Source organism: Meles meles, chromosome 4 (genome assembly GCF_922984935.1).
Source record: "Meles meles chromosome 4, mMelMel3.1 paternal haplotype, whole genome shotgun sequence".
Classification (NCBI taxonomy): Eukaryota; Metazoa; Chordata; class Mammalia; order Carnivora; family Mustelidae; genus Meles; species Meles meles.
Window position 1 is genome coordinate 21,966,148 of NC_060069.1, and position 24,584 is coordinate 21,990,731.

A 24,584-nucleotide genomic window follows, 5' to 3' on the forward strand; every position below is an offset into this window, starting at 1 on the left:
CTGATATGAGGAAGTTGAGAGGCAACATGGGGGGCTTGGGGGGTAGGAAAAGAATAAATGAAACAAGATGGGATCAGGAGGGAGACAAACCATAAGAGACTCTTATCTTACAAAACAAACTGAGGTTTGCTGGGGGGAGGGGTATAGGGAGAGGGGAGTGGGGTTATGGACATTGGGGAGGGTATGTGCTATGCTGAGTGCTGTGAACTGTGTAAACCTGGCGATTCACAGACCTGTACCCCTAGGGCTAATAATACATTATATGTTTATTAAAAAAAATAATAAAAATTATGGAAAAAAATGTGCCATGTCTTGGGTTCATGCTTTAGCTCCTGTCTGGGTGTTTGGGAGATGCGTTTAAGTTTGAACTGACTGTCTGAAGTGGTAAACTTCAGTAATACAGAAAAGATATATGCAATTCTCTGTGTGACCAACATCACCAATGATATTTTGCAATGATGATGACAATGACAATTAAGATGATGACAAAGAGAACGAGAACAGCAGCAGATCTGGGTAGATGCTGGTGACTGGTCTGGGAGTTCAGACCACGTGTCCCATTTCTAACCACAGCACGAGGGCTGATTTCTGAACTTGTGTTTCGTGTGAAAGATTGCACAAATACTGGGATAAACAAGGTTAACAGATTTCTTACAGCGCATCTCAGACTCTGTGATATGGTAATGTGTGTCAACAGCCTCTAAATTTGGAAAAGTATACTTTCAGAGTTTCCCAAATCTATTTGATCACAGAATTTTATTTTTCAGGGAGCATCTATTGGCATCTTTGATAATATTGGCTATTGGCTATTCTGTGGAACCTATTAGGGAAAATACATTCTTCTGGTTCCAAATTCTTGTTCATGTCCAGGGATATTTAGCATCCTCTATCTTTTGACCGTGGAAAAATCATCACTGACTACCTGATTTGGTTCATATTTGGAATTATGTGTCTTTCTAGCATGTGAACCCTTAGGTGCTTCTAAGTGGAGGCTGACTTATCTTTTGGTAATTCATCTGGAACACCAGTAAACGAGTACTTCAAGCACAGCCAAGGGTTATTCTTACTAGTAAACTGTGAAGAGTCTTCTCTCAAGATATAGTCTCTCATTGTTATAAGAGCATGAAAAGGAAATATCATGGATATAAGAATGTTTTGTGAGTGATTCACTTTAATTTGGAGCATTTTGAGAAAATCTTATGTATGTCATATCCAACGTATTTTTCTTGAACTTGATCATTTAAACCATTTCTCCATATTCTATGCACAACTCTGAATATAACTGTAAGTAACTTTTTGTCTTCATTATTAGGCATCTGATTATCTATTCCTTTGAATAAGAAAATTTGCGATGTCTTTTAATAGAGGGGTACAGCTTTGGAAGTAGAAATAGAAAGTAGAAATAATGTTTGAATTTTTTAAAACTTAGGGATAGAACTGAAAAGGGATAAAATTACGTTTTAAGGAAAAATAAGAGCTCTCGTAAGAGCTTCCCTAACTTCCTTACACACCTGGTTTTTCACTCATGCTTAGCGAAGTTTCTGCAAAAATAAGAAGCCATTCAATGCTCAAGACCCTGAGTCTCTGAGAATATGCAGACAAATTATGACAAAATTGACGTTTGCCCCCACTCCAAGCCAAAGGCACTTAAAATAAGGAGCTAAGAGTCTAGAACAAAGACAATCATTCTCTCCATGAAAAGCTGGATGTACGCAGCCCAAGAACAGAAAATGAAGATTCCAAGTCTCTCCAGGGAATGTGAGAGGAGAGCAATTAGGAAGATGGTGATTTCTATTAATAATATGCCTTTGGAAAATGAGAATTATTCATCATTTGGTCGTATTTTGGAAATATATTATCAAGCCCAAAGAGCAAGCAGCTGAATAATCTTATGTGTGATTTATATAAACAACTTGTTGAAATAAGAGAAGTAAAAAAAAAAAAAAAAAAAAAAGGTTGGAGACTGAACTAACCTCAAAAAAGAATCAAATTTCCATACAAGAACCTAACGGGATGCTCTTGAGGCCTCTTTCTCTTACCATGGCGAATAGCTTTAGAGACAACTTCTGGAATGACTTAAACAGTGGTCACAGAGAGCTTCAGCAGTGGGAAGGAAGGCAGCTCCTTCAGGCATTAAAGGCCACTCTGAGAGAACAAACTGAAGGAACATGGAGCCACAGAGAATGGGGATGTGGCTGCTTATGATCAGTCTCAGGACTCAGTTGTGAGGGGCTCCTTGGAAAAGTCAAGAGACAACTCATGTGTAGATACTGTCAGTGCCCTCATCCCCTCATCCACGGCAAGCGGGCCTGCTTTCCAGCTGCCAGCGCCTGCTCTTCTCTTCCTGAGTATTTCTCCGGTCTCTGGAATCTGTTCTGTTCACCCTTACAGAAGGCCAGAAATGCCAGGGAACTACCATTCTCTGGGGAAAGGCTGCAAACAATGACCAGTGGAAACACGAGGACAAACACCCTAGGACAAAGGACAAACATCCCTCTGCCCTTGAGTGGGGTGGATACCTGAGGTACCTGTTCTGTGACTGGCTCTCAGATTTCCCCAGTGAGACCTAGCCCCGGTCAGCCACAAGAGTTACTTGCTTGAAAATGAAACCTTTATTGAATTATTTCTTCACTCCCCTACCAGTGTTTCCAGAATTGCCTCTCAAGTAAACTAACTGCACCCAAATCTTTGTGGCCAACACTGTGCCCAACAGTAAAATGCAGGAATCAGAACTGGCCAGAAGTGATAAAACACTGTATTTTTAGAGCACAAATAGTTCTTATGTTAGAAGATAATACACAATAAACTGAGGTTTCTTACTTAGGGTAAGCAAATGGCAACACGTAACAACAAGTCCTTCTTCCACAAGCATATCTTTTTTTTTTTTTTTTTAAGATTTTATATATTTATTTGACAGAGAGAGATCACAAGTAGACAGAGAGGCAGGCAGAGAGAGAGAGAGAAGCAGGCTTGCTGCTGAGCAGAGAGCCCGATGCGGGACTCGATCCCAGGACCCTGAGATCATGACCTGAACCGAAGGCAGCGGCTTAACCCACTGAGCCACCCAGGCGCCCCTCCACAAGCATATCTTAAATTCACCAGAAGTGATCCTTTGTTTAGTTGCATTCCCCCCTGCATTCTATACAAATAATGGGTACATTTCAGTGATGGAACTCCGAGTTTACAGCTCTACTAGCATGGAACAAATGCTTAATTTAAAAACAAAAACAAAACCAAAAAACAACCTAGAAATGCTTTTCCATTTCATTATGTTTCTTATTTTTTTCTGGGAGTAAATTACCACTAAGCTATCACCCTTTCTTTTCAACAGAAAAATAGCAGCTGCATCCATACAAAAGATGGGCAACATATATTCTACCCATGGTTGTATCGGTCTAAGCCAAGATTTACAAAAGTATTTAAAATAAAAGTTGGGAAAAAAAGCTCTGGAATCCAGGATAACTACATCTAACATCCAATGATCTCAACTGAACTTTCACATTTAAAAGAAAACTCTAGATCTCACCTGGTAGATGTAAAGTTGTAATAACCACTTTCCTCTAGGACTTCTTCAATCACAGTCTGACGTTGAAAAAAAAATATTCGGGTTAGTACTGAATTAAAAGCAACAAAATAAAATAGTTCAAAGGCACTACAAAAACCTCACCTGCATCTGCTCATATGTTATTCCCTCCTCCAAGTCCGAGCTGGTCCGTAGACCTGAAATAGATAGGTTACGGGAAGTCTGACCTTCGGTTCACATTTTCTTAGTTGGACTTTGTTGACAATTACAACTCAACTGTAGTGAAAACAGGGTCAACTTAGTCATGATGAAGAGAAGTACTTCTAAGCACATTCCAGAGCACCTTGCTTGGAATATTCAAAAGCTTTGTTTCTCTTCTTTTATTTTTTAATTTTTTGTTATTGTAGTTTCTCTTCCTTTAATAGTGGCTCCTTTCGGGTGGCCATCACAAAATAATACACAAAGATCTCGGAGCATTTCTCGGGGTATAAACTGGGCATGTTAGAGAGTTAGTTAGTTAGTTAGAGAGGCATGTGTGAGCCCACCCATTTATGTGAACACAAAGGACAGGTGAGGGATATTCCCAACACAAATGACCCAAAGGGCAAGTTTTCTGATTTAAAAAACTCTCCTTAAGCTACAAGCAAAACCAGTTCATGTGTGCTAGAAAGAAAATGAATTCTTAGAGGGAGGCAGAAGTAGGCAGGGGAAGACATGAAGATCTGGCTCTTTCCATGACTGCCTACAGGGAAATACAGCACACTTAATGCTAGGAGGCAATACTTTCTTTGCCAGTGTTTTTGTTTTTGTTTTTCTCTTTTTTTAAGTAGACTCCCTGCTGAGCAGGGAGCTGACGCGGGGCTTCATCCCAGGACCCTGAGATCCTGACCCGAGCTGAAGGCAGACGCCTAACAGACTGAGCCACCCAGGTGCCCCTGCTGGGTGTTCTAAAGATGATAGACTAGCACCTCACCCAACTGAGTGCCCCCCAAAGCAATGCTGGCCATCTTCTACTGTGATCAATTAATACCGGTGTGTGCAGGGAGGCCCAGGAACCCCCTCCACTTAGGAGAGACAAGAGGGAATAGGTTGAAGTGGAGGGGAGGCAGGAGGCTGATGAGTCCTGGCAGCTCCTCTTCAAAGCTGTGAGCTAAGGTGTTCCCCAAAGTGCCTGCAGGCTCTGCTGGGCGAGCCTGTAGCCAGCCTGCTAGAACGGCACTTGCCTGCTCCACCCCAGGTTGGCCCCTCCAGCTGCCCTGGACATCCGTTGACTGTCTCTCAGGCCACCCCGAGATTTCCACCAGAGCTCCTGGTTTCCGCAGAATCGCTACTGTAAGAAGTCTGGCCTACAAACTGCCTGACCTGCCCTGGGGGCGTTTCTCAAAGCAAAAGACTTTAGACAACAGTTCATCTTGATCTTATGGGTTTCTCAGGGACTATTTTAAACAAAATTCAGCCTACAGGTTGGCTTTATCCCAGGAGTCCAAGATGTAGGGAAAGTTTGAGATTAATACGTGAAATGATTTGCCTAATTTGAGGAGTGAGGGGATGGAGAGTCTCCCTTTAAGCCGTCATATCTATCTATGTGACTGAGTGATGTAACTATAGTTTGTAGGGATTTGAAAATTATTAAGGAAACTTGAAACTTCAGAGTAGTTTGAAAACCTCTTCTGAGAGTTCAGTTATCTTGAGAAGAGCTACATTATGCTGAGCCCCTGTTAATGGTCAAGTACCTTTTATATGTTTACATTGATTCTCATTGTAACCCTATAGTGCAAGTTCCACATTTACCCCCATTTTATAGGCAAGGAAACCGGGGTTCAAGAGGTCAAATAATTTGTCCAAGGTCAACTACTAAATGCTGGAGCTGAGATTCAAGTTTAGGCATCCAGGTTTTGAGAATCTGCACCTTTAATCCCCATGATACATTGTCTCGTCTCCCTATGTGAGATTAATGCAAAAAGGAAAATCAAATTAAATATGTGTGATGTACATTCTTCACGTAAGTTTCAAATGTTCTCCATTTTGAATATTCAAAGTCTTCATTTCTGCTTTTTATCTCCCTGGATGCTTTTGGGCATTTGATTTCCCATCATCAGATAAGAAGAAATAAAAGGAAATACAATTCACTCAAACAGATTCTGCTGTTTGTTTATGGCATGAATAAATGATCAAGGAAGCTGCCACAACAGGGCATGATAAACCTCACAGGGAACTTCTATACTTGTACTGTGTATCTCTTCCAACTACTGCCATAGATAATCAAAATAAGCTCTATTTTTCTTTTAAATTGAAGATAATCATTTAAGGATAGCTGTTGATCCAAACAATATATTTCTTTATGAAAACCAGATTTCCTGTGGTGAAGACCATTACCTGTCGGGTCATCTGGGGACAAGCTGTTTCCACCCGATGGGCGATGTAATAAATGGTAATCTGCTGTGAAAAAGTTGGGCTCAATGGGTTCTGGAGATCCCTGAGATAACTGGAACAGAAAAGGCAAAGCCACATGTTATTCTACTGTCAGAAGCAAAGGACAGGAGACCTCTTTCCCTATGTCTCGGCGTGGAGAATTTAGTGCTTGTGGTTTTCAGGCTCTTGTAAACAGAGAAAGGCACATTCTCCTTTCAAAAGAACTTCCAAATCAGAGGCAGGCAAATTACAGTGAAAGCAAGGTAGATAATTCCCTGGTCACATGAAAACATAAAAACAACCCTGCACTTCATGGCTTTATGAGAGCAAGATAAAAATGGATAGAAAAATAATGGCACAGGCTTGGGACATCAAAATGTTCTTTGTATCAGGTGTATGAGAAATAAACTCAATTATTCAGCAGAATGATATGCTTATTAGCCCACATCATCATTGTTTTTTGTGTATCTCCTCTAAACAAAGCCTTCTTGATTGACTGGGGCAAACGAGTTTCTTAATACATTTTTCTAAATTACCATTGCTTAATTTTAATCTCCAAACATTAATCCCCAACACTCTAAAGGAGAGAGTAATTCACTAAATGACAATTGTTTGATGCTCTCCCACAAAGCTGAATTTTTTTTTTTTAAAGATTTTATTTATTTATTTGACAGAGAGAAATCACAACTAGGCAGAGAGGCAGGCAGAGAGAGAGAGAGAGAGAGGGAAGCAGGCTCGCTGCTGAGCAGAGAGCCCGATGCGGGACTCGATCCCAGGACCCTGAGATCATGACCTGAGCCGAAGGCAGCGGCTTAACCCACTGAGCCACCCAGGCGCCCAAAGCTGAATTTTTTAAGTGGAATTTTAGGCTGTAAACATTTTGCAAACTTCTTTTACCTTTAATTCCAACCAGCACTTGGGCTGGTCGAGTTTTCATGCCATGTTAATATAACATACTTTTAAAATGCCAATTCTTACTAATAAACCAGAAATAAATGGCACAATTTAGACTATGCAACAGCAGTTACCTTGGATTCCCCTATTCTGCTAATGAGTTAGAATACACCATGGTTCAATCACTTGAGAAAACTGGCAGTATTCATTGAGATACAATGTTTACCGTATGACTCTGTAATTCCACTCTTAGGTATACACACGAGAGACATGAGGACCTCTGACCCCAAATGTCTACAGATGGAAAAATAGATAGATTGTGGTGTGTTTATACACTGGGATTCTGCAAAGCACAAAAAACAGCAACATGAATGAATGTTGAGCAAAAGAAGCCAAAAACACCAAAGAAGAGATATATAAGATGTATAACTTCATGTACAGCCATTTTCACAAGCAGACAAAACTAAACAGTGGCGATGAAGATTAAGATAATGATTACGTTATGGCAGAAGATGGGATCTGACCAGGAAAAGGCAGGCAGGAGCCTTCTTCAGTACCGGAAGTGTTCTACCGAGTGAAGTAAGTGGTGATCACCCGGAAGAGCATGGACGTGCAAGTCCACAGAGCGGTACAGGTCCCTCACTGGGTGCATTCTGCATTTTATACCTTAATAAGAACATTTCCGATGAGTAATTGATCATTATTCCATCTGTGTACTTTGGACACTACAAATACAAATTATTTCTGTGTTTACCAATCTCCATGTTGCCAAAGAATACTACACTCCAGGAAAAAACTATGGTTCCATCCTTTGTTATTCTTGAAAATTTATTTCCCTTGCTTCACTGACAACTGATAAAACGAATAGCCCATCTGTAAAATGACAAGATCGTAAGATTGCAGGAGGATCTGATGGTCACATGCCTTAGTAACATTCTCATCAATGTTATTAGGACGCCACAGAGGTAGGCCTAAGCACTCTATTTCTTATAGCCAAGCTAGTAGGTTGCTCCAACTAAGTTTCTTGCTCTGTCTTGTAATGCTGAGAATGATTTCCTGGTATTGCCTTCCAAATGACTTCAGATGGGATTGTTTTTCATGTGGTTGAACATCGGAGTAATTTGGCTGCCTAAAACGCTCATTCTAATTATAGAAAGCTTAGTTAAGTCAACTTAATTATTAAATAAACACCTTGGAATCCTAGCTCGTCCAGAGACAGGAAGGTATTTAAAGCTACACAGTGAAATGTGTGAATTGTGAGCTGGGCAGGTCAAGATAGCCATTTTATAAAAAAGGACGAGTCCTTTTCGTTGTTTCAAACCTTGAAAAGAGGAGTGTTTGAGGATGCGGGTGCCTCCTCCATTAACAGTCTCCTTCAGCTTAAGAACTGCAAATCCTCAGAGGAGTGGGCCTGTGGATGAAGCCAAGGACTAAAATTCATTGGTCTTGTGTTTAAATCCCAGGTACATTTATTTTTCTTCCAGAAACTTCCCAGAACTTCTTGCAGTTCTAGTTTCTGACATACATATTCTTTCAGCGCATCTTTTTTTGCCCCTTAACTCTGTGTCGTGCTCTGAGCGGGTCTTGCAAAACAGAGATGGAAACCACCGGATCTCATATACCAGTGATCTATCCAGCTTGTTAGCACCATGCCGGGCTCCAGGGAGGACACAGCAAGGACGCGCGGCTTGCCATGTGACTGGGAAAGTGGGCTCATGCCCACGAACAAGAAGGAGAATGAACTATGAAGTGTAAAATGAGGCAGGGAGTCCCGAGCTTCCAAAAGTCCGACCTGATTTTCAGAGCCCTGTAGCAGAAGCCCTGGAGCCGAGCCTTGAAGGACGGATTTGGGCGGATGCAGGGAAGCAAGGCAGACATTTCAGGTGAGTGGAACTTGGGGGCAAAGGCTGGGCACTGCCTACCAGTAGCAAGGGGATGAAAGGGTGATGACAGAAGTCCACGGTACAGGGGTGAGGGGATCTAGGTTGAAGAGAGGAAGGCAAATGCTGTTCATTAATTCAGTGGGGATTTTTATCAACTCTTATGTGTCACAGATCCAAACAATAAGAACAACCAATGGTGGCCAAAAATTGTACTCTCAGGGGGCGCCTGGGTGGCTCAGTTGGTTAAGCAACTGCCTTCGGCGCGGATCATAATCCTGGAGTCCCGGGATCGAGTCCCGCATCAGGCTCCCTGCTTGGCGGCGAGTCTGCTTCTCCCTCTGACCTATTCCCTCTCATGCTCTCGTTCTCTCTCATTCTCTCTCGCTCTCAAATAAATAAATAAACTCTTTTAAAAATTGTACTCTCAGAGCTAACTTCCTAGTTATGGAGGACTATAGCTGTGAAGTGTCCCTCTGCATCTACGTGAAATTACAACTGTGCGGAATGCATTGAAGGACGGGCCGGTGGTTCTCGGAGGTAATGGGCAGGTTCAACTTAGACAGGAGTGGCATTCCTGAAAAAATGATGCACTGAGAACTGAAAGAATGGGAAAGAGTGAGTGAAGGATGCGGCGGGAAGATCTGGAAAGGCGGGAACACGAGCATTTGCAAAGACTCAGGAGGAGGCTGCATGGTGGACAGACGGGATCTGCGGCTGGTATGAGACCATGAAGAACGAGAGAGGGATGAGATGAGGACCGAGAGGTGGGCAGGGCTTGGACCAAATGGGACCGGGAATACTGTGGGGACGATTTGGCAGTTTCTACTTAGAGCCCCTGAACAGCTTTCTGTGTGTCTGTGTGGGTGGGTGCGTGTATGACACGGTCAGATTTCTGTTTTGAAACAGTCATTCTGGTGCAATGTGTACCAGCAGTCTGCATGGGCTGGGGACATCCGGGTGGAAGCTCCTGCAAATAATGGGGGACTAGAACACTGGATGCCAGTGTTTAGATGGTGAGGCAAGAAACTGGAGGCTTACAAGGTTTTTTGGTATGCTTAAAAAAAAAAAAAAAAAAAAGAGCCGGTATGTTTAGAAACTTGGTCTGGCAAGATGGATTGGAGAACAGGGAAGTCAGCAAAGAAGCTGCCCAGAGAAGCGTTAAGACCTTGAACCAGGTGGTAGCCAAGAGGAAGATCGAATATCCTCCCCTAATAACACCAGTAGCTCCTACAGCCACCTACTGAGTCCTTAAACTGTCCGGTCACATTGGGTGTTCCGTTTGGTTCCTACAACTACCTCTAAGGTAAGCATTATCTCAGGTTTACAGATGGGGACATCGAAATGGAATTTGCTCAAGGGTCACAGCTGGTAAGTGGCAGAACCAGGGCTATAACCCAGGGCTTTAACATCAAAGGGCAAGTAAAACTGCCTACAGGAAGACGATGCAGGTGTTAATGACCTACGGGACAAAAGAAATAACATGGAGCAGCTGAACGTGACTGCAAGGTTTAAAGACTGAGCAGAAGGAAAACGTGCCTCCAGCGATAGCGAAGCAGATGTAGGAAGGAAGAAGGTGGTGAGCCCAATTCTGGACACACCAGATAGGCAAGAAAAGGCTCATCCCGTAGGGGGACTATGGATGCTACCACAGAACGGTTCAGAGCAGCCCCTCTGGCGGGCAGAGGCCCCGAGGTGGTCCAGCAGTCCTGGGCCTGTGCCATGTCGGCCCTCTCTTGCTTTTCAAACATTCAGCTTAGAGGGGTTCTCCCATCTTTGGCATATATGCTCTCTTTGGAAGAATGCTTAAGACCCTCTTTCTGAACTGCCATGAAAGGTTCTCCTGCTCTGAATAAACATCTACAGTTCAAAAGAGCCAATGACCGTACACACTTTTGAACCAAAGCCAAGCAAATATTAAAGATCACTGTATCACTGTTACTACCCCCTCTCCCCCAAAACTCACTCACTGATTTTGAGCAAGTATTTAGCAATTTTAGCACTTCATTGTTCAATTGAGAGTCTAGTACTTTTTAGGCCGAATCTAAAAGAGAAACACAAACTGTAATCTTCATTAAATTCCCCAAACTGTATCTTCTCTTCCATATCATAAAATAAGGTTATCTTTGCGGCAGAACAACTATGCCAATTATTTGGCATCTAATCAGATGAGGTAAAAAAGAAATGAAACAGCAAAAGTGAAATTAGGGGCCAGAGGGGATAAACTTTTTAAGGTACCACATCACACAGCACTCACCCGTCCTCTGATCTTTTTTTCCTTTAGGTTTAGCTGTCTTCTTCGACTTAGTTATAATACGTTAAGACATAATATATTGTCTTATTTTTCATCTTTTCTAACCCATAGCTCCTTTTTGTTCTTTTTTATTAGGTTTCTGTAGACCACTTCGTCAACAGACATGTCCAGTATTTATATTCCCTTTTCTCTGATACGGAAGCGCCCACGCACACGTACGCATGGTGCCTTCACAAGGATGGTCCATCATCATGTCCATGGGATGCACATCGCATCCCCGCCCTCAACCCTACTTCCCCCGGAAGCAGCCTTGCTGCCCTGCTGTTTACATTTCCACCAAAGATCGTGTTTAGCAAAGAATTCCACAACTCAGCAAAGGCTGGCAAACCACTGTCTTGTGCTATTTCCAACCACGAGCTCTTCCTCCCAGGACCTCCATTCGGACACTGAAGGTGGTGTCCAGGGAGAAAATGAACAATGGCCTGACCCTGCTGGGCAGGAGAGCCCTGCTCTAGGAACTTCTCCACTCGGTCCAAACAGGTTGGCGCTGGGCGCTGCTGATTTATGATGCCTCCATGGGGCCCTGACAAGGGCTAGGCAAATATAAGGCATAATTATTATGTGCATCAAGAGACATTAATTAAAGCATGAAGAGAGGAGCAATCTGCTAACTGGAAAAGAGCCGGAAACCTGGAGTTGGGAATTAGAGAGACTGCCAGCTCCTGAATAAGGTAAGCTTGACCTTGCTGATCGGAGTTGAAGTACAGATTAGGAACCAAAGAGAAGTGCTCGTCTTTCCTTGCAGTTTCTTTATATAAGAACAAGGGTCATTTTTCCTGTACAATTCCCTAGTCTGGATTTCCTGCTTATCCCCATGGTGTCATTTCACATGTTCTCTCGTCCCCTGTATCTGCTACATGTGCGCGGCTTGAGGTAGAGCAGGGGCTGGTAAATTTCTTTGGTAAAGGGTGAGATAGGAAATACTGACAGATTTACAGGCCGTGTAATCTGTGTCATGGCCACTCAACTGTACCTACGTGGTGGTGAATGTGACCACAGACAATACGTGAGGGAAGGCGTGTGGTCGTGTTCCAGTAACTTTATTTCCAAAAACCATATTTAGAGGCTTCCTCGGACGCAGATCCAAGCCTTTAGCAAATATACTTCATGGATGGTACTGCACATCCATCAGGAGCCATATAACATCTGGCTGTCCCTTTTTTGCGGTATTAGCAAGCCACTGGGTTGATGTCTAGATCCATCATTCCACTAGAGGCTGCAGAACGGCAACGTTTTTTTATTCCTCTAGCTCTTATTAGCTGAAGGACTACTTTAATAAGAAATTTCCCCTTCATCAATTTAGTTACCCTGGGATAGAATTCATAAGGCAACGGCACAATAAATGTTTGATTCGTTCCTTTTGTAAATAATTTTCAAAGTAATGAGTTGGTTACTTAGCATCCTCCAAAGGAAACCAATGAAGGATTTTTCTTTTTCTGTCATGAACTCTTAGATTTAAACTTTAGTTAATTCTTTCAATCCATTGCAGTCATTATTCTTATTGATGCTCTAATTATCCAATAGCTAGCCAGTGGGAGCCTCTTTAAGTTGGTGCCTGAGTCCTTTTGACACATCCTCAGTAATCCTTGATGGCATCCTCACTAGACGATCTATTACGTCAAGACATTCCACCTAATTTAGTCCCTGCTCTAGCTCTATCGGCAGTCAGCCGTATCTCCGAAGAGGCGCGAGTGCTAAGGAAGCTCACTGCTGCTTGCTTAGTTTCAAGACGACTTAGAAAATATTAGGAAATACGTGCATTTTTTAAAAAGATTTATCATTGGGGCACCTGGGTGGCTCAGTGGGTTAAAGCCTCTGCCTTCGGCTCAGGTCATGATCCCAAGGTTCTGGGATCGATCCCCGCATCGGGCTCTCTGCTCCACGGGGAGCCTGCTTTCTCCTCTCTCTCTGCCTGCCTCTCTGCCTAGTTGTGATTTCTGTCAAATAAATAAAATATTAAAAAATAATAATAAAAAAATAAAAAGATTTATCATAAATTCATACTCATTCATACTGGGATCTCCAATTCTAATTTGAATTAATATATTCCATCTTGTTTTTGTTTCTCCTCTCTCCCCTGCCGAAAATCCTAGTTTCGCAAAACACTATACAATTACTCCCATGTTTTATTCCCCTCACAATTTTTAGCCAAGGTTGAGCAGATTGGACAGAAGATCAGCTTAGGTAAGTCATAAATAAAGAGCTTAGTTTCTTAGGAAATGGCTTTTCTATTCTTTCACTCTTCTATATATCCTGCTGGGTCTCGGGCCATTCATTAGAAGGCACAATCACCCCATAATGATTCCTCAAACTGGAGACATGGACTCCCTGGATCTCAGGACAAGTTTCAGAGGGGAGGGTGGAAATCAAGTGCATTTTATGAACTATCACTGCTTGCTTCTTCCACGGCCCTAGGGTGGGGGACTATTAGTCAAAAAAGCTAACTGGCCACTCCACCAAGATTATATAGGGGATAAAAATCCATTTCTTTTTTCTTTAAATTTTATTTATTTATTTGACAGAGAGAGAGCACAAGTAGGCAGAGAGGCAGGCGGGGGGTGGGGAGGGGAAAGCAGGCTCCCTGCTGAGCAGAGAGTCCGATGTGGGGCTCGATCCCAGGACCCTGAGACCATGACCTGGGCTGAAGGCAGAGGTTTTAACCCCCTGAGCCACTCAGGTGCCCCTAAAAATCCATTTCTAAACAAAAATTGTCACAAACAAAAGATTACACTAGAAAGGGAGAAAAACAGAGGCCACAGACTTTTCTCATTTGTGTTTAAATGAGGGCAGGAGGGCTTCTTTTTATATCCATATAAAAATATATAAATACGGTATATGTCAATATATGTCATATAATATGTTATATACATCAATAAAGAATAGACCCAATATAGACTATATTACACAGAATTTATTTGTCAACATAGAATATATTCTGTATTCGACGATCATACATTGAGCTCTATCATGTGCCAAGCACCGTGCGAGACTGCAGGTAATCAAAGATGCATATAACACTCCCACTGATTTTGGGGGCAACAAAAATGTAAGCTAGATAAAGAGCTATTTAAAACACAGCAGTGTGAGGGACAGCTGGGTGACTCAGTCGTTGGGCATCTGCCTTCAGCTCAGGTCATGATCCCTGGGTCCTGGGATCGAGCCCTACATTGGGATCCCTGCTCAGCGGGAAGCCTTCTTCTCCCTCTCCCATTCCCCCTGCTTGTGTTTCTTTCCTCTCTCACTCTGTATCTCTCTGTCACTTAAATAAATAAAAGGTTTAAAAAAACATTAAAAATTTGGGACGCCTGGTTGGCTCAGTAGATTAAATAAAGCCTCTGCCTTCGGCTCAGGTCATGAATCCAGGGTCCTGGGATCGAGTCCCACACCAGGCTCTCTGCTCAGCAGGGAGCCTGCTTCCTCCTCTCTCTCTGCCTGCCTCTCTGCCTACTTGTGATCTCTGTCTGTCAAATAAATAAATAAAATCTTAAAAAAAATTTAAATTTTAAAAAACTACAACAATACGGTGAAAAAATGCCTGAAGCACAGAGAAAGGGAAGATTAATTCTGAACAGGGAAAATCAAGGGAGATTTTTATGGAGGAGCTGGCCTCTTGGTTCAGTGGTGGAGAACAGGAAGCATGTTAATATTCCAGGCAGAAGATTGGTTTTCCTCACAGAAGAGGAGGCCTGCCTCCACCATCAGGAGGGTAAACACCATGATGGTATGAACCACCACAGCTTGTAATTATCAGAGAAGGGGACCATAGCATTCCTCACAGGAGAATTTAAATTGCCTCTAAACGACGCTGAAAAGAAGGCTAAGTCTATGCCCCCTTGAGTTCCCTCACCCAGGCTCCCTGGACGCCCTCTACCACCTCATTAATCCCTTTTCATTCCCCAAACCAAGGACAGAAGGTAAGTGCTCTAAGAGAGGCTGCCACTGTTCCGGGGAAGGCCAACAAGGCAGGCGGAGCCATTTTAACGAAAGAGAATCTTTCTTCTATCAGGAGAGACAAGAAACACAGCAAGGAAGGGATGCAAACCAGTACACCTCAGTAACAAAAGAGCAAGCGCTCTGTTTTAAGGACGTGCATGGGTGGAAAATCACAGCATTGGGGAAGAGTTGGAGGCACCCCTGTGCATCAGACAGCCTGCTGCGGGCACTTTCATCTCTTAAAGCTGGGATTTCTATTAAAATAAATTTGTGTACAAACTGGATTATTCTGCATATCATTTTAATAAGAATATTAAACCTAGCAACATGTAATATTTTCATGGGAGATTTGAGCCTCTGTCTTCCTAAAATATATTTATTGGTACTCACGGTACAATATGTAAATATCATAAAACAAATATCCGCAGTCTCATCCACCTGTTTTGAGCTCCTTGAGCTTTGTTTCTGGGCCTGATTGGCCGACACAACCGTGAAAGGAATTGTGCTCTTTCATCTCTGATGAGGTAGATTTCTGTTTTGTTTACCTGCCACTGTTATCTCTTTTCCCATCTCCTGTTTGTGTAGCTGCAGGCACCACAGAGGGAAGGCAACAGAGCAAACACACTGTTTGCATTTCTTTACCAAAGAGTCCATCATACTGCCTGAATAAGAAGTATATTTATGCTTAAGACTGGATCCAGGAAAGGAGAAACTTTAAAGAAAAAAGTTCATTGGCCATGTGATTGTTTCAAAGTTTAAGAAGATGATAAAACAGATGATAGACAGACAGACAAACAGATAGATTGATAGATAGATAGATAAAGATGGATACATTAAAATGGGAGCAGGCCCAAACTGCTTGAGCCTCAAGTCTTTCCAGGACAGGAGAAGGGGAGCTTGTGACCACCTCCAAGGGATGCATGGAAATGGCTGTCAGCCAGGACAAAGGGGTTTCCTGTCATCAAGGTGTGCTAAATAGAGATAAATAATTTTCCTTCTGTCTGGTTGATTTAACTTCTCTGTGATTTAGATTTTGTGTATGTGAACAGAAATATTTACCAACACCCGAGGTCTAGGAGATTACAGAATATCGAAGATGGAAAGAAGCTTAAAAAATACAGTTGGCTCTTGAACAACATGGGTTTGAACTGCATGGGTCTACTTATCTGTGGACTTCTTCTAGTATAGTACTGTAAATGTATTTTCTCCTCCTTATGATTTTCTTAATATTTCTTATTTCTAGCTCACTTTATTGTAAGAATACAGTATATAATATATAACATACAAAATGTGTGTCAATCCCCTGGTTATGCTATTGACAAGACTTCTGGTGAATAGCAAGCACTTAGTTAAGGTTTTAGGGAGTCAAAAGTTTTATACATGGATTTTCAGGGAACCTGGCTGGCTCAGTCGGTTAAGTGTCTGACTCTTGGTTGTGGCTCAGGTTGTGATCTTATGGGTCATGAGATCAAGCCCCAAGGCTGGCTCCACACTCAGGGGGATCTGCTTGAGATTCTCTCTCTCCCTCTGCTCCTCCCTCAACTTGCACGTGCTAATGCTCTCTTTCTCTCTAAAATGAATAAATAAATATATATTTAAAAAAAAAGACTTTCAGCTGTGCAGGAGCAGGGGATCAGTGCTAGTCCCCGTGTTGTTCAACGGTCAATAGTGGTTCATTCCACCCTCGTAGGTGATCAAAATCATAGCTTCAGATGGTTAAACGACTTGTCCAGAGTAGCACAGCTCAATTTAGAGGCTTGTTGGAGAACGTTCTAATAAAATATTGGGATAGAATTCTCTTTAAAAAGGCTAAATTATATTTTTTTAATTAAAGGTATTTAAAAACATTTGTTTTTAGGAAAACAAGTAATCATACCAAAAGAACTTCCTGTTAAGCTTCTGAGATGACGGCCACAGAAATAAAGGTGAGAAAATCAGAGGCAAGACATCCTCAATTTCATATCATAAGCAGGGCTACTATGGTCTGAATGTTCGCATCCCCTTAAATTCCTATGCTGAAACCTAACCCCTCGGGTGACTGTATTGGGAGGCAGGGTCATTGCAAGGTAATTAGGCCATAGGACAGAGCCCTGGAGTGCTCTTACAAAAAGTGCTCTTATGAAGAGGCCCCAGACAGTTTCCTTGCCTTCTTTGCCAAGCAGGGAAAGAAGTCACAAGTCTGTAACTGGGAAAAGGGCTTGTACCAAACCTGACTATGCTGGCACCTTGATATTGAACTTCCAGCTTCCAGAACTGTGAGCAACCTCTGTGGTTTATAAACTCCCCAGTTTATGGTGTCTTTTTTATAGCAGCTTGAAAGGACTAAAACAATGATAACATCCTTTAATAGAGGATAGAGTTTAAAGTACAAAGCAGAGAAGGTATAAAATTTAGCTCTTCTGATGTGTTTTTGTTAGCCAGAGAAGAACTCCTAGGTGTTGAATACTGTACCTTTTTAATTTCAGATTTCAAATTGCAAGGGTTACTCTGCTGGCTGAAGAGGGATTTCTTGAATCTCTCAATAACCCTTCTTTTCAAATTGTGGTGCAAAGCTGGAGGAAGCTGCATAAAATGAGAAAACAGTTATTATAAGCAAATTGTTAACCCTGCACAGATGACTCCCAGGCAGCATTCACTGAGGGTCAGTGTAACGATATTAATTCAAAGGGAATAAAAAAGAATAAAAATTCTACTTCAAATAGCATGATGAAGTGCGATATTGTTTCATTCCATAATCCAGAAGGAATATGTTACTCTTCTCTCTTTCAAAACGCTGCTTCTATTTGTTCTATTGTTCTTTCATTCTATTGGTATTATTTTCACAGAACAACAACACTGCAGCTATAAATTGAATTTGGTAAAAGAGAGACTTCACAAGGAAAGATGCATATTCTAGCAGGTGTTCAGTGCTTATGTCATGCCCAGGATTTTGCTAAACACGGGAAGCAAGGCATTTGTCCTGAGGGATCTGATACTTTAGAACAGGAAGTACATATCTGCATTACTACGTAGTCCTGTGCCTGTCTGTGGATGCTCCTGAGTATTCACATAGAGGGAAGTCGGATTCTAGGGACCAGTTTTGTCAAGAAGAAAATGAATGGGCATACATTGGGGCTGGGCCAGGATGAGCTGGATTTAATAACTTAGTAGGAAGTCCCTCTTAAAATCTTAGAAAATATGGTGATTGGATGAAACTGGGGATTTCAAAAATTGATTTTGTAGTGCTTTGCAGTTGAATTTAGACAAGGAAACCAAAGATCCTGAAAAGCACAGAGGGATGAAGTAAAGTTTGGGAGAAGGATAAGAGAGCAGAGAAATAGGGTCAGAATGATAAGGGGTTTCAGAGTGCAAATAATGTCTGGTTTGTTTAAAATATGGAGAGGACCTGGAAGGAGACGAAAAAGAATCATTAAGAACAAAGATGGCTAAGTAGGAAGGAAAATGCGGTTGTAGGCGCTCTTAAGAGTAAACGCAAAACCAAACAAATCAAACAAACAATAAAAAAAAGAATATAATTCAAAGTTTACATTAAAAGAAAGAGCAACATGGTAGTGACAATCATTTACCCACCCCCACTCCATTTTTCTATCCTCTCTTATAGCTTAGGTTTGGTGCCCTGTGACGACTTTGGGCCAATGGAAATTATATGTGTCATTCTGAGGATGAGGAAATGCAAAGCCAGTATGTTTCCTCCATCCCTGCCCACCCTGGGCAAGGAGTTAGGATTTGACCCATTCCAGATGGCATAGCCACAAGGAGGAGGGCCACCTGACCTGTCTAACTTTAGCTAAGTGAGACATAAACCTCTATTGTATCAAGCAAAGAGATTTCGGGGCTTGTTAGTATAATGTAACTTTCCATATCCCGGTTACTACAAGAAATGTCTGTTTATTCAAGTTTCATGAAGCAGGGGAATGTATAAAAGGTACTAGGGAAGTGAGTAGGGTCACTGGGGGCTCACAACAGCTTATTTTATAGCCAAAGAAAACCTGTTCATCAGTCTAAACACAATAGAATATGGGACCCATTAATAAGCACCATAATGCTATAAGCAGAGAAACAACATAATTGAAATATGCTTTTACAATGCAGCTATAATCCTAGGCAGTCCTTTGACTCTATTTGAGTCAAAGCAGGTTTAAGTACAGAGGAACCAAGGCTCTACTGAAGGGTCTGAAGCCCTTTGTTATACTGAAAGGTTCTGTAAATGACAGCGCTGAATCTCTACTGAGCTCTTTTTATGTCAATACTATAGCATTCTTGTACTTTGCTCCAGATGTAATCACTCTCCCTATCCCCAGCAAACAGTCATAATTATTGCTGTCATTTTACATAAAATGAAAAGGGAAATAAAGAAATGTGGAGAGAGAGAGAGGGAGAGAGACAGAGAGAGATTTCTTGGCATTAATGGGCAAATTGTCGGAAGACAGATGAGAAGGAAAATGAATATACATGATATATGTGTGCATGAGAGATTAGCAAAAGTGAAATGAGGTTTACTTAAGAGGAGGACCAGACAATGAAGAGAAGGGTTATTTGCACACTTTCCTAGCAAAGGAATTGGTTAGAGTGGAGAAGGGATGGGAGAAGCGCCTGAAGATAACCTTTTGGGATTTGGTAATTCCCTACTGTTTGACACTGGAAGTTGCCACTTCCCAAAATCAAACACCAGAGGGCAGTGTTGGCCTAGGACCGTCTAGTTGTTGCCTTGCATGATTCTAATTGCCAATGAGGTGAAAGGCAGAAGCCAGCTCTGATACCTCTAATTGTCTGCACAGCAAACTTTGAAGGCGTGAAGACCAGTGGGCCCTCAGTTTCTTTCCAAAGAGACTTACCCCAACACTGGCAACTATCAGTATCAGATTACTAATTCAAATATTCTAAAAATCCTTGCTATTTATTTAACTTGATAAACTTCTCGTTAACTTAGAGTTGCTTTCATTGCTCCTGATCGCTTGAATTAATTCTCATAAAAGCTTTCTTGAATAAGTTAACAGTGAACTCAAGATTCACACACAAGGAAGTATTAGAAAGCTATTTTATCTTACTGGAGAAATTGTCACTATACACAGCATCCATCTTGAAAAGTTTCATGGAAGAATTTAAAATTTTACACAGAATGATGACTCATGCATAGTTCAATTGCAGAAAATGTAACTATGTTACTATATTATATTTAAAGACAATTACACTAAGAATATTAATACCTGCGATTTGTATGTGCCAGTTACTATGATCACTCCTTTATGTGTATTATGTCACTTTTCTCCCCACAATAAACTTATAAAGCAGGTACTAGTCTATAGGTAAGGAAATCAGAGTTTAAAGACATTATGCAAACTGCAAAGATATTTTCTGATGTAGTGTGTCTTTTAACACAACTATTATCCTAGAGCAAACATACCACTATAGCATTACTACCGTTTAATACTTTATAAATACTTCACATACTTTATCTCCTTTAATACAATAGCCCCATAAACTACCCGAATATTACCGATAAAGAAACTGATTCTAGAAAAGGTGAGTCTCTCACCACCCATCGAAGAGCTTATTTTTTGTTTGTTTTTACCACACCAAACAAAGTCACAACAGGAAAAAATGAAATCTGATCTCTGTGTTCTATACTATAGTTTCTTGAACTTGCATTATATTCAGAGACTTTCTAAAAACACACTCTCTAGTATCTCCAAGAATATGTTAGCAGACCATCAGTAGGTGAGAGGATGCCATTTGAAGTGACTTAAATAATATCTTATTACAAAAATAAACTATTTTGATATATTGCTTCTTAAGAGGAGATTTCTGTAAATGCTAAAAAAATACTCAATGATTATTATCAAAATAAATAGACAAAATGTAAGCTTTCTTTTAGAATTTGCAAACCCCGAAAACACGACTGCACTTAGATACATGGGTTTCCCCTCAATTCTGTTTAATCTGTCCCCCTTGCCATTAGTAGCCAGGAGACCCAGATAAGAGAAAGTAAGGATGGTTCTAGCTTCATCTATCACTACTGCTGAAAAAACCAGTCTGTTTCACTGATGACAGTAGCTAGCAAAACGGGGGGAGCACATTGCTGTTCCCGGTCACATTTTTTTGTTTTGTTGGCAACAGCTGAGAGCGTTAAGATGGCAGTCCAACGCAGATCCATGTAAACTCTCTATCTGTCCTCTAAGAGACAGCTGTTTAATTTTTTAAAGTTGCCATATGCTGATTTTCAAAGCATTCCTTTAACAAAGCAATCAAACCGTAAGTACGGAATTAAATCCAGACCTTCAGCGGGCTGCATGGTTCTACCCAAGCAATCATACACAGACTCGGACCAAAAGGGGCCATATGTATACACTGGTCACCTTATGTGCCCAAAGATCGATTCTGGTTTCCAGCAACGGAAATGAACCACTGATTTCATTCTCAGCAGGCTGTCCTAAGATCACAATCTCAGTTTTGATAAAAACAGATGTCAAATCTGTTTTGACAGCGTAAGGATTTTAACATCCTGCCTTTTAAAATAGTTGCTTTTAGATGATTTCCAAGATCTGTCTCCATGGAAACTGGATGGGAAAGGCCACCACGGGCCAAAAGTAAGCAGTTTCCTCTGTAAGGTTATCTGCGGTTGTCAGGAGGGACCTGGCCCTGCGACTCAGGGCAATTATCACAGCAGAAGTCTGCTAGGGAGTCTGACCTAGAAATAAACACGCAGACAAGAAAAGTTGTTTGTTTGCCTGTTTGTTTATTGGTCCAGGTTTACTTTCAGCAGTTTTCCTTTGTAATTAGCAGACACAGAAAACTGATCTTGGTCTTTAACCTACAGCAAATTCAATAATATAATGTTTCGACTTGTTTTTATCTCCTTTATTTGAAAGGCACATTGACTTGGGTTAACATTGTCATTTAAAGGTCCCCAAAGGGGGGCAATGTCATAAACCTTCAAGTATTCTGGAAATACATTTTAAAAAAAACCACAATGGTTACGTCTGAGCTTGTAGCAAGGAATGCCATCTTGCCAAAAAATATGAAATCATTTGGTATGCTGGTAGTGTGAGAGCATAATAATAAGATATTTATAATCATTTCATTCTTGCTTTAACATATTTTGAAATCCAATAAAGAAATGGAATACATACATTAAAAAGTTTTTTATTATATAAAAATTAGCAAGACAGGCATATGGAAACTATATTTAAATTTCAAAGCCTATTTTCTCTCAATTTAGTACTTAAGCATTGAGTAACCAATAAGCTATTTACAGCTATTTCCATAACACTAAAGTTAAGAATGCTTCCCCATATTTCTACATCAGCATTTAAATGGAATGCATTTTTGAATATAATATCTTTACTCAACAGAGGTATAGCAGATTATGTTTTGATTTTTTAAACAATTTTCCACGTCCCCTCACGTTGCTGTGGACCCCTATACCCTCTTTCATTTAATCAGGTAGACAATTCAGTGGGATTGCCTAAAGGAAAGGCTGACAGCAGAAAATGAAGGAAAGACTCTCAAATTCAATTTCAGACTCACGAGTCTCAAAAGGCTAGTCTTCATGGTGATTGAAAAGAATGCCCAATTTGGGGGAAATGTGATGAATAAGAGCCAGGCTAGGGAAAAAGGGAAAAGGGGAAAGGAAAGCAGTGAGAACTCAAAGGTGAGTAGGTCCCACAGAAGGGAGCCCCTTGCCTATCCCCCCAGGCTAAGTGCGCCAGCTGCCCATGGGTTGCTTCTCAGCTCCAAATCCGCCCTTCAGTGCCCTGCATGTGATACCGGAATTTCTTCCTTGACACGATGTTCAGCTCCCTTGGGAGAGAGCACTGGAGGGATGCTAGAGGAGGAAGAGGCTTGTGCCTCAGTCCTGCAGCCCTGAGTGGATAGCTGGAATAGGAATACCCAAGCGGTGCTCACTCCCAAGCAACTTCAGTGGCACCAATCTTGCAGGCAGCTGCCCAGAATGTTCCACGGAGTAGCACCTACCACTGGACAGCCTCCTCTGGTCCCATAGAGGGCATTTCCCAGTCCAAGCCTCATGCGCTGATTTCCAGCAAGTTCCACAGCAAGACAACTCACCATGGATGACTTGCCCCAGTCCCCCAGAGGAAGACTTCCTTGCAAGTTTCTCTAGCACAGCACCTCATTGGATTTCTCAGATCTTCCCAATAAGGTCTGGACTTCAGCCTGGGATGGGGTTGTCCTCTTTTATTTTGTTCCTTTCTTGGATGCTCTCTGCGCCAGCCTTATAAGTAGTGACTTCCTCGTCTGGACTTCCTATATTCTTTAGATTTTTCTTTTCCCCTCCTTTTTAAATAATACCCTGATGTTATTAATAATTTTAAGCAATTTTTTATATTAAATCTTCCCTGTTGAAATTACCATGTAGTTTCTGTCTCCAAACTGGACCCTTGCTGATACAGAGTGGTTCCAGGAAGGTCCCAGGAGAAGGACCAATACAGATGGGATTTGGGAATTGGTTTGATGGTTCCCCGAAAGTGAGTCCAGTGCTGAGTTTTGCCATAGGACCGAGGATGTGGGTAACCCATGGCACGCAGTGGCATCGCAATCAATCAGGGTGTCACTGTGATAGCCAACTGAACCAAGTGCCCCGCGAGCTCACGTGGCTGCCGCACTTAACTTCTAGGCAGTATGAGGACTACGAGGACTGAGTTGGGGGAGGCATTCTTCTGAGTGCATCCAAGCACTTAAAAAAAATGACAAGCCTGGGTCCTTTAACTCTCGGTTCAAGTCAGAGGCTAAGACCCAAAGAGATTCCATTATAGCTATAAAAGGACCTGCTATTTCTTGCTACCATAGCACTGATATGGCTGATAATCAAATACGAATTTAATTGGGCAGGTTGCTAAATTACAATGTCAGTTAAGTGCACGCCATGCCAAATTTCTCATGTGAAAGTTAGGAAAAGAATGGGATCCTAAAACTTGAAATAGGGACACTTTGCTGGATCCAGATAAAAGTATCAATCTTGAAATTCAAGTCACTTGGAGCTATCATTGCCAGCAGAGGTAGCTTGTCACTCTGTGTCTGAGATGTCAAACCTTCTTTTGCTTGAAAACTTTACACCAAACACATCTGGGACCGATGAGGAGTGATACCTTAAAAAGGAATGCTTATTCCTCATAAGGTCCCCAACAATGAGGCTCAAGTCCATTACTAGGGTCATGACTCAATATGATTCCAGGGAACTGGTATGCAGTATGACCCAAGAGGAAATAGCTTATCCGTCAAAAGAATTGCAAGACTTTGTTATTATATATCAGCAGCAACCCAGAGAACATGTGTAGCAGGCTCTCAGGTTTTAGGCCAAGGGGGATGAAATACAGCACTAGAACAGGCTGAATCCATTCATCTGAGTGATCTCACTACAGAGTTCAGATTTCATGTATTAGTCATGCAGCTGAAGGTGACTGCTTAATCGGTCGGTGTACTACAACTTGAACTCAGTGGTGGCCTACATTTAATAGGGATAAAATGCCAGAGCTTCCCTGGTATGTGGAGGGGGGAATTCAAAGGCCTGGAGATAGGAATGTTGGGGTAGATTTACCATATGTGACCTGCACACTCACTCCCCAATTACATTCAGCAAGAACACTGAGAAGCGACTCCTGTCATTAAG

At 41.6% G+C, this 24,584-nt stretch overlaps 1 protein-coding gene across 7 annotated transcripts in view; it reads right to left on the reverse strand.

Annotated features, from left to right (window-relative positions):
- Nucleotides 1-24,584, reverse strand: part of NEK10 (NIMA related kinase 10) — a 227,445-nt gene that overhangs the window by 7,657 nt on the left and 195,204 nt on the right. For 6 of the 7 annotated variants that reach the window (XM_046002046.1, XM_046002044.1, XM_046002042.1 and 3 more), the window contains 4 exons: nucleotides 17,408-17,518; nucleotides 5,900-6,008; nucleotides 3,668-3,720; nucleotides 3,527-3,582 (listed from right to left, as the gene is read on the reverse strand). In XM_046002046.1, coding sequence (XP_045858002.1) covers nucleotides 3,527-3,582; nucleotides 3,668-3,720; nucleotides 5,900-6,008; nucleotides 17,408-17,518 — 329 coding nt within the window. Of the gene's footprint in view, nucleotides 1-3,526; nucleotides 3,583-3,667; nucleotides 3,721-5,899; nucleotides 6,009-17,407; nucleotides 17,519-24,584 lie in introns of those variants that run through there. The other variant, XM_046002048.1, reaches the window with a different exon arrangement.